At 42.5% G+C, this 14,877-nt stretch overlaps 1 protein-coding gene and 1 long non-coding RNA gene across 3 annotated transcripts; both read left to right on the top strand.

Annotated features, from left to right (window-relative positions):
• The first annotated feature begins 172 nt into the window (after nt 1-172).
• Nucleotides 173-8,080, top strand: C9H4orf51 (chromosome 9 C4orf51 homolog). Of its 2 annotated transcripts, none has more exons than XM_033159888.1 (3): nt 173-504; nt 5,934-5,992; nt 7,928-8,080. In XM_033159888.1, the coding sequence occupies exons 1-3, from the start codon at nt 266-268 to the stop codon at nt 8,071-8,073; spliced, it is 444 nt and encodes a 147-aa protein (XP_033015779.1). In that variant the 5' UTR covers nt 173-265; the 3' UTR covers nt 8,074-8,080. The 2 variants fall into 2 exon arrangements, with proteins under 2 accessions (XP_033015779.1, XP_033015777.1); XM_033159886.1 differs by having other exon boundaries at nt 5,934-6,010.
• Nucleotides 8,081-12,574: 4,494 nt separating this feature from the next.
• On the top strand, nt 12,575-13,948 carry LOC117052756. The gene is made up of 2 exons (XR_004427315.1): nt 12,575-12,653; nt 13,775-13,948. It is a non-coding gene; the product is annotated as an uncharacterized LOC117052756 (long non-coding RNA).
• Nucleotides 13,949-14,877: the final 929 nt, after the last annotated feature.

Raw genomic sequence — 14,877 nt, 5'->3', positions numbered from 1 at the left:
GCCTGTGCTAAATATTGGTTATTCTTTGAAACTCTTTTGCCCCTCTGCCTTTTTTTAAATCTGATGTACACAATGCTTCTGATTCCAGGACCTGTTGCTTAGCAACGTTTATGAACAAGAGCAAGGCCTTCCTCCCCGCCCCCCCTCACGTCCTCTAAGTAGGCCGGGCCACACAAGCAAGCAAAGTTATTGACTAAACAGCAGGGAGAAAGAATTGCTTAAAAGTTATGTAAAATTGCAGCTAGGCTTTGAAGGAGGCCTCCACATGGCCAAGTATATGTTCTTGGCCCCCGGGCTGACGCTGCCCTTCAGCCCTCTTTCTTCTGAAGCTTTCGAAGAGATCAAACGCCATGCATGCCGAGCCTGGGAACAGCACACGCAAGAAGACGCCAGCTGCTCCACCACCTATTCTGGGGCTTACGGAAATAAAAAGCTGGATGGCTCCGCATATTGCCACGTCACCCCCTCCTCTCCTACCAGGATCCACAAGCCTCATCCGCCAGAGTAAGCATTTTCTTACAGGGAGGTCAAAGCTGGCCCATGAAGAAAGGGCAGGGGGAAGAAGGTGAAGGCAAGAATCGTCTCTGGACAGTGCCACCTTCTGCGTGTCTACTCACAAGTAAATCCTGCTAAGTTGAATGGGACTTGTTCCCTTTTAATGGGTTGGTACTCAGGCCACAAAAAGCCTTGGACTGGCACTGGTAAAAGTGATCACCCGTAAAACTTCAAGCCAAAGATTTCTTGCACAAAACTGCAGATAACTAACTGGCTGTCATGAAACTGGCCTTTGACACCCTAACAGTTGGGTCTAATTGCTGTGTGTGTGTGTGTGTGTGTGTGTGTGTGTGTGTGTGTAAAGAAAGCAAAAATGCTCCCATCAGGCAGGTAGAAGGGTGTGGAATCTAGAAGGCGTCAGGCATCTAGAAGGGTGTGGAAAGGATGAGCAACTAACCTTGGGCTTTGAAATCCCTCCCTTTGACATGTTTGGTTGTTTCTTTGTCCTGAATTTGTGCTCCTTGCTATACAGCTCTGGATCTAATTAGTGCTGTCTGAAAGAAAACATGGAACTCTTAGATACATCATGTCCTGAAAAACAGCTGGTTGGTTTGCTGAGATACAAAGCACATTACCTCACAAAATGATTTAACGTGAGTGAGATAAATATGGATCAACATTATACAGCTAACAAGGTCTTATTTGTCATTCGAGGCTTAAGAATATCGGGTGAAAGTTTATGAGTCGGTGTTACATTGTTAGGTGTCAGTGAGTCAATTTTTGCTGATGTTCAAATGGATGCTTGAGCCAGCATTTTACTTGTCTTGGCCACGTGATCTTGTTAATTTGTTGGCCACGTGATCTTGTTAATTTGTTGAAAATGTTTGTGTTTGTCGTATATCACTAGAATATAGTTTTTCTTCAACCTAGTGATTGTATTCGAGGCTCTCAGATTCATTGGGATAGCACTGAGATCTGTGGCAGTTTTTTTTAATCCTATTTTTGTTTTGTCCAGCTTTCATCTCGCACTGAAGAATTATGTGTAACTTGAAAGCTTTCATACCAGATCCTGAACATTAGCAGGTTTGGTAAATAACAACGTGCTTGTCCCCATTTGAGCATTATTTGGCTGTTAATCCACCTTTCCCCCATTTGAATTAGACCCACAAACATTTGAATCTGTATCTGAGAAGCAACTTTAATCTCTCCCATTCATAGCAGTAGGCATTTCCTTTTGTGGTTGTCCCCAGCTTCTAATTTTGTTGATTCTCTTCTGTTGACTAAGTACCAAGAGAGCATGCATGCACATCCTGAGTGTGCCCATACTAGCTAGTGGTCCTTCATTCTACTATCCAAGACTGACCATCAAGCCTAACCAGTTTGACGCTCTGCAGAAAGCACCAATCGAGGGTGGTAAAAAAAACAAAGTCATCCAACAGCTAGAGCTTTTTCTGCAGATTTGAATTATGTGCATTCATGTGCATTGCAAAAATCTGTAAGTATTTGAAAGGGTTCCCACTTGCTGCTTATGGTCCTGTGTCTAAAGTAATTGTGTGCAAGTAGTAATGCGGTAAGAGATGGTTAATGGAATGGCACCAACTGTATAATGAGAAGGCCTTGAGAAAATTGTGTGCATCATTTATAGTTAATGATAGATGGTAGAAAAAATTGCAGTGCATCTTATGCTTATAATAACAAATCTAGCAGTTGTGGAATATATTTAAACAAGCAAGCAGTGAAGCAATCCTCAAATCTTGGAAGATCCTGGGTGGTCAGCTTAAGAGTTGTGCTTTGATATCCTTTCTTGTTAGTAAGAATAGAGTTAATTCCGTGTGTGTGTGTGTGTGTGTGTGTGTTTAAAATTTTATGTACATGCTGTCAGTAAGGAGAAAATGATCTCATTGTTTATGCCAAATTTCATCTTATAATGAAAAACAGCTGCTCATATTTGTTATATGACAGATCAGAAAAATAGGAGTTGTTCCCATCAGCGAAAATAGGGTTTAAACAGACACATAGATGAGCTTGGGGTCTCAGTTGTGGCAGCCTATAGCATCATAGTTCCTGTAAGCTAAACTTCTGTCCTATACAGACCATTAACAGATCCTGAAATAGCACCAGGGACAAAACAGGCCTAATTCGTATGTTATGAGTGTGGCATTGCAGCTGCCTGGATCCAATGTTGCTCTGGAAATGCTTGTATAAGAGAGTTGTGTAGGAGAGGCAGCTCCTATGAGAATCCTTCTCCATAACAGCCCTTCACCTGTCTGAGGGCTGGTCACTTGGTACTTGCCCTTTCTGTACGATTCCACTGTTTCATTGTAGAGTCATTTGTTTTATTTAGATATCCTTCTCTTCGTTAGAAATTCTCAGAATGGTTCCTGATTGTAAAAGCAAGATGACAATGATCAAAGCAAGGCAAATAATTACAAATCGAAAGAGCACCATGGTCAGATAAAACAACAGACCACCATAACTTGGGATAATTTTTTTAATAGCTTTCAATCTGACACTTGAAAATCAGGAGACTCGGCACCAGGTGATCTACATTTTGAAGGCAGGGATGTAGAACCTCCCGTCAGATCATAGAAATAATAATAATAATAATAATACCCCACCCATCTGGCTGGGTTTCCCCAGGCCACTCTGGGCAGCTTACAACACATTAAAAAATGTAGAACATTAGACATTAGAAATTTCCTGATACAGGGCTGCTTTTAGATGTCTTCTAAAAGCCAGATAGTTGTTTATTTCCTTGACATCTGATGGGAGGGCATTCCACAGAGCAGGTGCCACTACCGAGAAGGCCCTCTGCTTGGTTCCCTGAAACCTCACATCTCGCAGTGAGGGAACCGCCAGAAGTCCCTTGGTGCTGGACCTCAATGTCCGGGCTGAATGAAGGGGGGTGGAGATGCTCCTTCAGGTATACTAGGCCAAGGCCGTTCAGGGCTTTAAAGGTCAGCACCAACACTTTGAATTGTGCTCAGAAATGTACCGGGAGCCAATGTAGGTCTTTCAGGAACGGTGTTAAATGGAGCATGCACCACTCCGGCGAGACAGTCTAATAATAGAATTGTAGAGTAGAAAAGGGACCCCAAACATAATCTAATCCAACCTGATTATAGAAACAAACCACTCATGTTTTAGGGTGCATTATTTTGTTTCTTTGTGTTTATCGTGTTTTTTTTTTACCTTTATTATGGCCACAGGGGCTTCAGAAGTGGCCCTGGCCTCTCTGGACCTCTGAGAGGATCTGCCACTATAAAACACTCCTGTTGTACATAGTTAAGTTGTGGAATACCACATTAAGTTTCCTTAATTTTGGAACACTATGGTTTCACAGACCTCTCCAGGGAGATGGCACAGCACTGTAGTCATACCGATGCTTCCAAACCTAAAAAAAAACACCCTGTATTGGAAGGGTGTGACCAGAGGGAGTGTGTGTGTGCAGAATTCATCACTCCTCTATAAACTGCCTCTATAAGCTTTTAAGATAAATAGGAATGGATGTTACTGCTACAGTGGAGCAGCAGTGATGCCCTGCCCTTTGTAGCCTTCTGCACTAGTTAAAAGTATCTCAAGCTGCGGTGAACTCCATATATACCTTGCCCACCTACTAGAAGCCCTCCATTAATATTACTCATAGCCAGACAAACAGATATTATACTATCATTCCACAGGTCAGGGGGAACTCCAAGCAGCAAATTATGTTCCTTGGCTGGGCATAATTTGTGGGAAAGGCGAGGGAGTGAAACTACTTCTGAATTGATGGTAATGCCTTTTCTGTTGCTGTAGCTCTTCACAGCGTTTCTTGCATTTTAAATATTGATCTGGCAAGCATCCAGACTGCACATTATCCAATCCATCATGTCTTCAGGGTTAGCGATTTTATGTATTTTCAAGCCTTTCAGATGTCAGTCTGGATTTTCCTTCTTCCAGCTTAGCCTCCAATGTGATTCTTCTGTCATTCAAACAGCCATTGCTCTGTTCTGGAGTGTTCTGTTCTCTTGCCTGTTCACAAGTTAAGAATTACTCTTGCAGAGAAAGTAGGATGTGAATGCCTCTGTTATCATGTGGTGTCCTATATCTGTCCTTCAGCCTGTAAGTGGGTGAATCTGACAATGTTGGTTTCTTGTTCTTCGAATCTTAAACTCAGTTCTCCACATTTTCTCATCAGTTTGCAAATTTTAAAAATCCCCATGACAATTTGTAGGCCTATCGGTGCCAATACTTCCCAATATCACAATTTTGTATACAATTTTGCTTAATATACACAGTTTTGCTTCATATAATGTACCGTATTTTCCGGTGTATAAGATGACTGGGCATATAAGACGACCCCCAACTTTTCCAGTTAAAATATAGAGTTTGAGATATACTCGACTGCAGATTCTTCACCCGGCGTATAAGATGACCCCAACTTTTGAGAAGATTTTCCTGGGTTAAAAAGTAGTCTTATACGCCAGAATATACAGTATTTTTGTATGTTATTTCCAGTAATAAATGCATTTGTGTGCACATTGTGTATGAGCATATGTGTACACATTGTTTGCATGTAGAACGGCATTACAAAATTAACAGAAGTCTGAATTTTGCGGCCTGGCTGTGTTTCAGAGTTTGTAGGGTTTCAGAAAGTGTAACTTGCTTAGGTTCTCCTTCAAATGTGAACTGTAAGGTAGAGCTATAACTGCCATATAACTAGGCAGAGTGAGGCAGCTGATCATGGGTGTCATGAAAGGGCAGCTAAATGTAAAGGTATTTAATTTACTATTATTATATATTTACTTCCAGGGTATGGTGAGTTGCATGATGAGATTTTCTGCCTCAGTTACCAAAATAATCTGGCTGGTGTTGGGTACTATAGATACCTTGATTTGTTGGGGTCATTTCCAACTTTATCTCAGGCAGCTAAATGTCTTGCCTTGGCCCTGCCAGTGAGCTTCTGGGCCTAATTTATGGTGCTAGTACTAGTATGTAGAGCCCTTAATAGCTTGTTGGCACCTGAGTACCTAAAAGTATGCCTTCCCCCTAACCAGCTATCTTGGACCCTACAATCAGCAGGTGAGGCTTTCTTGGCTGTATGTCCATTGGGTGCTGTCTGGTTCACCTGTGACAAGGCCTTTTTGGTGGCTGTTTGTGGATTGCCATCCCTGGTGAAATATGTCTGTCTCTCTCATCACTGACTTTCAGGAAGAATTTAAAAACATTCTGGTTTACACATGCAATTAAGGTTTGAAGGACACTGGTCTTGGCAACCCTGAGATCTCTGCTTGAGAGAACATTGGTTTCGATATTGACTCCCTGGACTTCTTCAGGGGGAAGGACACAATATAAATTGGATAAAATTAATAAAAAACATTGTATTCAAATGCCTAACCCTTACTTTTCCTTCCAGTAATTTCTACATGAGTTCATATCTCCTTTTGTGTTTTTCCCAGAGTGTTTTTGATAAACCGGCTTCATCATCTTTCTGGAAACTACGGCAATCCTAAACATGGTGTGACAACTGACAAGGGTAAAAAGAAAGAGGCGTGACTCCTATGATTCTGTAGCAAATGAGGGGGTTTTGTAATTGTGCTTTAAAACATCAATTCACGATGTAGCTGGGGAAACCAAGAAGAAACTTTCTGGGCGAGAAAGGTCTTTGTAAACAGCTGGACACGTAAGAGAAATGTGAAGGGAGATATAAATACTGTATGTTGGATAGCAGTGTATATAGATGGCAGCAGCTTTGATGTGCTGTGCTGGCAGGCAACCTCTAGATGGTGCCATAGAGCAATGCTCATTCCAAAACCAGCCAGAATCTTACCTTCAGCTGAGTAACTTGAAAAGCTCTGTTCACAGAGCTATCTGTCCCCGTTGCATTTCTGTGCAGCACATGGGAGGTTTTCACTCTCGCGTCACAACATCCTTGGGAGGGACATTAGACTGAGGAAATGTTTCTTATCCAAGGCTGCCAATTGAAATTCATGCTAAACAGGGATTGGAAGCTCTCAGATGCACACCCAACTCTTTATTGACTGTGCCACATAGATGCATGCAAGGATGCATTTAGAGGTGACTCACTTGTTATTCACATGGGATTGTAAGTAGAAGAGAGTGCCTAGGCCAGCCCTAGACAAAGGTAGGGCTTTGGTGGCCTCCAATTCTTTTGTGATGTCTTTTTTAAATTAAAAAAACACACCCACATTTATTCAAAAGTTACAGTACAGTATTTTCAATGCATATATCCCCTCCACAGACACCTGATGATGATGGCATTAAAATAATCTGTTCTTCTTCAATAAAAGAGAAAAAGGGAGACCACATTGTATCAAAGGTATCTTTTTCGGAGATGCCTTTGATTTGTCGCCAATGGTCTGTTAGGTGTTCTGATAGAGCAATACTCCAGATGTTATTAACCCAAGCCTCTATTGGTATACTAGAGGTTCCCTTCCATTGTTGGGCAATAACTAGTCTAGCTGCTGTGAACAGGAAGGAAATTAATTCTTTAGAGTTAAAGGTGGAGTTTGGGGTCAAATCTAGTGATAATAAGGCAAGTGCCGAATTAGGAGGGATAGATTATTTGGTGATTTTGGAGGTCAGATGATAAACTTTCTCCCATTTGATCAACTTCTATCTGTTACATGATTTTGATGCGGAGTTTCCACACATTTATCTCTGTCGCATAAGACAATGAACATAATATGCACAGATTTGATTGTAATCATTCCCACCGATGGTGTTTCTTGAATGTCTACTGACTGATGTTGTAAATTTTCCTGCATGTGAGAGAAAGAGAACTTTAACGCAGCAGTGGCCGCACAAGTTAATTGCCAGCTTCACAAGGGAAAGCAAACTACTAACTTTTGCTACAGCTTGTTGAGGGGATATCAGACAGCCCAAGACAGGCACCCCCTGAGCCCACTGTCCTCTATGCTCAGTGCATCACCAATCTTGACATTCCAGGTGCTCACCTGACTTGCCTGCCCCTAAGGACTTATGAAAAATCAGATGTGCATTTTATCATGCTCACCTGATAGTAATGTATGTGACTATCTATATCTTGGTCTATTTCTGTTTAAATTATAGCAATTATTCACACATGTGCATATATATTAACATATGCAAATACCTATCCATTTCTTTATTTTCCCTTGGTGCTACAGTACATTTATTTTTATTTTTATTTTATTTTTTTGCAATGCATAAGTGGCCACCCTACACAACGTAGACAAAAGCAAGTATCTAGAGAAGATAATTGAGAATGTTCAATAACTGAGATTACTTTTCCATTCAGGTTAGGCTTGCATCTGATCTAACTCTATGCATGTTTCACTTAAGAAGAATGAAAAGCAGTTGTGTCATGCCTTGTCATTTGTAAAAAAAAAAAAATGGACTCAAGGAAATTCCTCGTGGAGGGAAAAATCTTTTTCCTGTTTGTCCCCTCTAGGCTGTCATCCAAGTTTCTTAAAGTCTTCAAGTAATAGGAAGAAATTTCAACACCATTCTCAAAAAGTGAGTAGAGCACTAGATATTTGTGTGTTTGTGTATGTGTCGCTTGAGGACCAACTACTCATTATGTGCAAATGGATGTGAATGTGAGCACACAGCATGAAGCCACTTCTTGAGAAAAGCAGATATTAGGAGTTGCAGATATGCAGTACCAGCATCTCATTTTGTTGTTGTTAGAAAGTGTGGCACTTACTGTAACAACTTCATGGTGAGTACCAGCACCTGTTTTTCTAGAAAAATAGCACTGGGTGTTAGACAGATTGAGTACATCCTCTTGCCACAGCTTCTCACCCCAAATAGACATTTCTGTGGAGCTCCCCCACCCCACCCCACCCCCAGGGTAGAAGAGGAAGCTGTTTCATTGCACACATTCACACCTATGTTGTGTAATTTCATCCTGAACCTTAGGAGTGCATCCACTGCCCAATGAAGACTTGTCATGTTGGAAGGCATGACATGAAAGGCAAATATAGCAATTCTTTCTTCTCCCTTTGCCTCCGTTTGTCTACACTTGAGCATTCTGAAGCAGGGAAGCTAGTGAAAATTGCATAGATGAGACGAGCAAAAATGCAGAATAATGAGCCTGCAGTCTTCCAGCCACGTATCGCAGAATAATCCTATTGGCTCCAGCAGGATTCCCTTGAAATGTGGTTGGCTTTTTATTCTCTAGTGGCCACAAAGTAAAGTGGTGTGAGAATTGGCATATTGAGTGATGAAGACAGTGTGTTCCAGTTTATGTGAGATTTTGACTTATTTCATGGGCAAGCCTTGGATCTCTTTGAGTGCCAGCTTTATAAGGAGATGTGCTCACAGATGCTCCCCCCTTCTGCTGTAGTTGTGAAAGTGACCTAGCAATGTATAGCTTAGGTGGTTGAACGCTGACTTGACAATGCAAAGCTGTTGTTCAGTCGTTCAGTCGTGTCCGACTCTTCGTGACCCCATGGACCAGAGCACGCCAGGCACGCCTATCCTTCACTGCCTCTCGCAGTTTGGCCAAATTCATGTTAGTAGCTTCAAGAACACTGTCCAACCATCTCATCCTCTGTCGTCCCCTTCTCCTTGTGCCCTCCATCTTTCCCAACATCAGGGTCTTTTCCAGGGAGTCTTCTCTTCTCATGAGGTGGCCAAAGTACTGGAGCCTCAACTTCAGGATCTGTCCTTCTAGTGAGCACTCAGGGCTGATTTCTTTGAGAATGGATAGGTTTGATCTTCTTGCAGTCCATGGGACTCTCAAGAGTCTCCTCCAGCACCATAATTCAAAAGCATCAATTCTTCGGCGATCAGCCTTCTTTATGGTCCAGCTCTCACTTCCGTACATTACTACTGGGAAAACCATAGCTTTAACTATATGGACCTTTGTCGGCAAGGTGATGTCTTTGCTTTTTAAGATGCTGTCTAGGTTTGTCATTGCTTTTCTCCCAAGAAGCAGGCGTCTTCTAATTTCGTGACTGCTGTCACCATCAGCAGTGATCATGGAACCCAAGAAAGTGAAATCTCTCACTGCCTCCATTTCTTCCCCTTCTATTTGCCAGGAGGTGATGGGACCAGTGGCCATGATCTTAGTTTTTTTGATGTTGAGCTTCAGACCATATTTTGCGCTCTCCTCTTTCACCCTCATTAAAAGGTTTTTTAATTCCTCCTCACTTTCTGCCATCAAGGTAGTGTCATCAGCATATCTGAGGTTGTTGATATTTTTTCCGGCAATCTTAATTCCGGTTTGGGATTCATCCAGTCCAGCCTTTCGCATGATGAATTCTGCATATAAGTTAAATAAGCAGGGAGACAATATACAGCCTTGTCGTACTCCTTTCCCAATTTTGAACCAATCAGTTGTTCCATATCCAGTTCTAACTGTAGCTTCTTGTCCCACATAGAGATTTCTCAGGAGACAAATGAGGTGATCCGGCACTCCCATTTCTTTAAGAACTTGCCATAGTTTGTTGTGGTCGACACAGTCAAATGCTTTTGTGTAGTCAATGAAGCAGAAGTAGATGTTTTTCTGGAACTCTCTAGCTTTCTCCATAATCCAGCGCATGTTTGCAATTTGGTCTCTGGTTCCTCTGCCCCTTCGAAATCCAGCTTGCACTTCTGGGAGTTCTCGGTCCACATACTGCTTAAGCCTGCCTTGTAGAATTTTAAGCATAACCTTGCTAGCGTGTGAAATGAGTGCAATTGTGCGGTAGTTGGAGCATTCTTTGGCACTGCCCTTCTTTGGGATTGGGATGTAGACTGATCTTCTCCAATCCTCTGGCCACTGCTGAGTTTTCCAAACTTGCTGGCATATTGAGTGTAGCACCTTAACAGCATCATCTTTTAAAATTTTAAATAGTTCAGCTGGAATATCATCACTTCCACTGGCCTTGTTGTTAGCCAGGCTTTCTAAGGCCCATTTGACTTCACTCTCCAGGATGTCTGGCTCATGGTCAGCAACCACATGAGCCAGACATCCTGGAGAGTGCAAAGCAGCTGTTGCCAAAATGGGGCCCTCCAGCTTTTTGGACTACAACTCCCATCAGCCTCAGCTGGCACATGCTGCTTGGGGCTGATGGGAGTTGTAGTCCAAAACCAGCTGGAGTTGGCAAAGGCTGGTGTAAATCTGCAGGCACCTGCAGAATGGTCCAAATTGCTTGTACACATGATGCATTTTTTGAAACGTGGAAAATGTTATTCTCCCCTTGCTTTTTTCTTAGTGGCAAACCAGCTTTTAACCCTCCTCCCACCAGCAGTAGTTAAACGTAGGTGTAGAAGTGTTTGAGTGGCTACTTAAGAGGGAAGGAATCTGTGGCACTCCAAATGTTGCTGGACTACAACTCCCAACATTCCTGCCCATTGGCCATGCTGGCTGCAGCTGATGGGAGTTGGAGTCCAATAATAGCTGGTAGGGTGAGGCTCCAGTTTCCTCATCTGTGATTTACTGGATTGTGCTTGTGACATCATTAATAACAATACACAGTTCCTTCCCCTCTCACTTCGCTTGTTTGATAAAGGTCACCGCGCTACTCACCCATTTTAATCTATAAACGTTTTTTGCAACCCTTTCATTTTTGGGTAGTTATATTTCATTTTATTAACCCCTACAACGATGCCCTGCCATTTCGAGGATTGCCTTCTTGTTTATTAATATTTTTTTTTAAAAAAATAAAAATCCTTTGGTCAAATGGGCACACCTCATTTCCAGCACTTAGGCTGCACACATCTCTCCTTTGCATGCATGTGCTCTCTCACAGACACTTCACAGAAGCAAGCAGGCTTTCTCTCTTGCTGCAATGCTTCTGTTGCATCCTACAGGAAAGACTCTGCTGCTGCAGGATTGGCTCTAGCACTACTATAGAGCAAAGAAGAAGACCCATTATCCTGAGATTTATTATTATTATTATTATTATTATTATTATTATTATTATTATTATTATTATTATTATTATTAAAAAGAAAGGCTTTGTATTTGCATGCACTATTAAGAAGCAGCGTCCAGAAATAAGAGGCTGGAAAATGTGCCTTAAGCTGGGCATATCACTGCAAATGCATGAACATATCTCCTTACATGTTCTAGAGCAGGTGTGGGGAGCCTACCTGCTTCTCAAATGTTGCTGCCTACAACTCCATCATCCCTGGCTATTGGCAATCTGTGATGGGTGATGGGAGTTGCAGTTCAACAATAACCAAAGGTTCCTCACCTCTGTTCGGTATGATTGCAAGCTCCCCGGGGCAGTGACCTGTCCTTTGGTGCCCCTGCAAACCACCTTCCACATGGATGGCAATTATATCACAAATACCCTGAAGGTATATGTGCACCCTGGCATAACAAGCCAAGTTCTAGTGAGCCATCTCTCAAATTAAGCTCTGACAACAGAGAGGGTGTTTCTGCCAGGAGAATAATTATTGTTTTCTCCATGTGAGAGGAGGAAGCAGCATGGAAATAATGGGATGTGTTTGTGTTCAGTACTCGTAATATTTCAACTTCCAACTAATAGGATTGTGGTTTATTTTAGAAAGTGAGGTTTGCGGGGCTTCTGTTGAGGCAGAGCTCAGTTCCAGGATGCAGAAAGTAACCAAGGAGAGTGGCCTTCAGCATGCACAGAGTGTGCTTCCCGTAAGTGCATCCTGTCACTCCACCTCAAGCATCCACTGGGAGAGAAGTGGTGACTTCCAGTCAAGCTCAAGTGCTGGTGCTTCTCGTTCTAGAAATTTAACACCTGGAATTGATCCAGTGGCTCCGAATGTTGCTAGCTCACCAGTGTCCATGATACAATTCATGGCAAACAAAACAGTAATGGCAAAGAGGGCGCCCAGCAGTATTGGTAGGCCTGTTTTTTTATAATTGATGCAACTTTACAATCTCATCACCTTATGTTCAATTCCTTTGAAAAAATATTTACAGATGCATCATAATGCAGTCGCCATTCCATCTCCAGCAGTACCACTGGATGAATTTCAGCAGGCGATAAAATACCCCAGGGTAAAGGGTGAGCACTCCAGATTCCTTTAATTGGTGCAGGTTGGTTTTTTTCATTTTCCCATGGCAAAATTTCCAGCTTTTGCTTTTACTTTTTATTTATTTTTTGTTAATCACAGGGAACCAAACTGGAATAAAAATGGGGACGTCATCAACTGCAAGTCAAGATATGCTGACCGGGTGGCCTGTCACTGGGAGTTCCGATTCAATGGTAAGTACAGGTCTTTGCAAGCTATGGATTGTATTCAGTGGAGTCCCTAAGACAGTTGGATGTCGCCTTGCATGCCTCCTTCAGGCAACTCCTGCAGCCAAGCTGGTGCCAAATGTATTGCTCTGCTTTCCTTTGGACCACATCAGCGAGTCTGAGAGGGCAAAGTCAACTCAAATCTAGTTTTGTTCCCATCCTCCTCCCTGCTGAGTCCTACAAGGGGCAACACCGAGACTAAGGAGGAAGAAGCTGACAGCCACTTACTGGCAGATAGATGGAGGCTGGCTAAGTTTTGCCATCCCTGCTTTGCTGGACCCTAATCACCATCAAAGCCAGCTGAAGTTTTACTTAAGTATACCAAGTGCAGCTTCTGAGTGTAGTTAAATAAATAAAAATAAAACTAATAAAATAATAATAAATTCTTCCAGACAAACCCTAACGTGATGGCAGTAATGGAATTTAAGTGCTCTATGAATGCCACGTATTACGTGTTTTGTTACTGAATCCATCTCCTAAGGAGATAAAAGGTGGCAGCAGGCACGGAAGCAATGCACACTGCTGTAGCCAGCCACCATTGACAAGGGCTGATAAGGGGATAATGCGCCTGCATAAGTTCCAGCCTTTGCACAATCAGCACCATTCCCCATTGAATACATCTCTCCAATGTGTGAGAGGTTCTGGGAAAGGGGTTGGCAGGGGCTGGGATCAGGGGTCATGTCCTACTATCTCTTCTTCCATGCAATCTTAATGGAATAGAACATATGCTAAAAACCCTGTGGACAGCTCAGTGGGTGGAGCATGAGACTCTTAATCCCGGGGTCATGGGTTCGAGCCCCATGTTGAGTGAAAGATTCCTGCATTGCAGGGACTTGGACTACATGACCCTTGTGGTCCCTTCCAACTCTACAGTTCTATGATTCTGTGACTGAACAACAGGGCCTTAATGGCAGGAGAAAAAGACACCCAATTAAAAATCGAGCAAGTTTGAAGACTCTTTCAGATCTGTTAAAAAGAATCTGTAAATTTGCCTTTTCTGTCTTGTTTGGAGTTCTGCTGAACATCCGTGGATATTTATTTATAAGTGAACCTGTACGCTGAACAGCATTTTCCATCTCTTGTTTCAGGGGTTGCAAATCATGGAAAAGGTGACTCTTCATCTTCCTGACCTCAACTGACTGTGCAGGTATGGCCATGCCTAAACTGGAGCCAAATGCATGCTTCTTTGAATCAGTTACCAACTCCTGGAGAAGCAAGGTCCAAACATGGAAGAAACCCCATAAAATGTTTTGCAGTATTCATGCAAAAAGAGCATATATGGTACCTAGGAGAGGGGGGGGGGGGTTAGTCCAGGAAAAAGAAATCTTACAATAGTACCAGCAGATTTCAAAAGACAGTGAAAATGCAAAAGAATTTGCATTTTTTAAGTTTGCTCCAGAGATTTGTTGGTGCTCTGATGCACACACCGATTTCTTCTGTGCATGGGTTTTGTTAATTTCATTAGCAGGAGGGGAGCACATTCATATCCATGAAGAAATGCTCATACCAATTACATGAAATGAATGGGAATAGCCCTTGCAGGTGGAGACGCTTTACTGCATGTTTAGAAAATGCATTGATACTGGGGGAAGGGGCTGGAATTGTGAATTCATTCTGGTTTAACCTTGTTGGATAAAATACTTGTCCACGCAAGAAGCTCTTTCGGTGTTTTTGAGGGTATTTGCACATTACTGTCTACTCTGTGCCCAATGTGCTTCCACTGCTAGTGTTTGACATTAGCGACAATCCGTCTGTGTTCTGTAGTTTCTTGAGAAATGCTCCCCTTTGATGCATTCACCCCTCCCTCCAAAAAACCTGGCCTCCATCCTATGCGAAAATGCAAGCTGTGTGTACAGTTTAGACAGCCTTTTGTGCATGCACTGATGACAGTTTTCTGAAAAGGAGTTGGTAGGGAGTGTTGCTGGTATGGGAAAACAAATCAGGTCATGCACATCGAGTGAAAGCACCCTCACCCACTCTCTGGGGGATAAACAACAAACACATTTAAGAGGCCATAGATTGTTCAATCAGCCAAAGGCCTGGTTATAGAGAAATGTTTTCCCTTGCCCTGAGCAATTCCTACAAGAGATCATATGTATTTTTTGGTTCCAGAACCAGATGTTCTAAACCAGGAATGGGGAACGTGTGGCCCTGCAGGTGCTGCTGGGTATGAATCAAATTATTCCTGCCC

The sequence above is a fragment of the Lacerta agilis genome, chromosome 9, assembly GCF_009819535.1.
Source record: "Lacerta agilis isolate rLacAgi1 chromosome 9, rLacAgi1.pri, whole genome shotgun sequence".
NCBI classification, from domain to species: Eukaryota; Metazoa; Chordata; class Lepidosauria; order Squamata; family Lacertidae; genus Lacerta; species Lacerta agilis.
This window is presented reverse-complemented; position numbering and strand designations above follow the sequence as displayed.

Excerpts from the sequence above, each read along its gene's own strand:
- C9H4orf51 (XM_033159886.1), top strand. The coding sequence starts at position 266 with ATGGCCAAGTATATGTTCTTGGCCCCCGGGCTGACGCTGCCCTTCAGC. Across the intron at positions 505-5,933 it reads CACAAGCCTCATCCGCCAGA|AGTGTTTTTGATAAACCGGC; the intron begins GTAAGCATTTTC and ends TGTTTTTCCCAG. Across the intron at positions 6,011-7,927 it reads TGGTGTGACAACTGACAAGG|GCTGTCATCCAAGTTTCTTA; the intron begins GTAAAAAGAAAG and ends TGTCCCCTCTAG.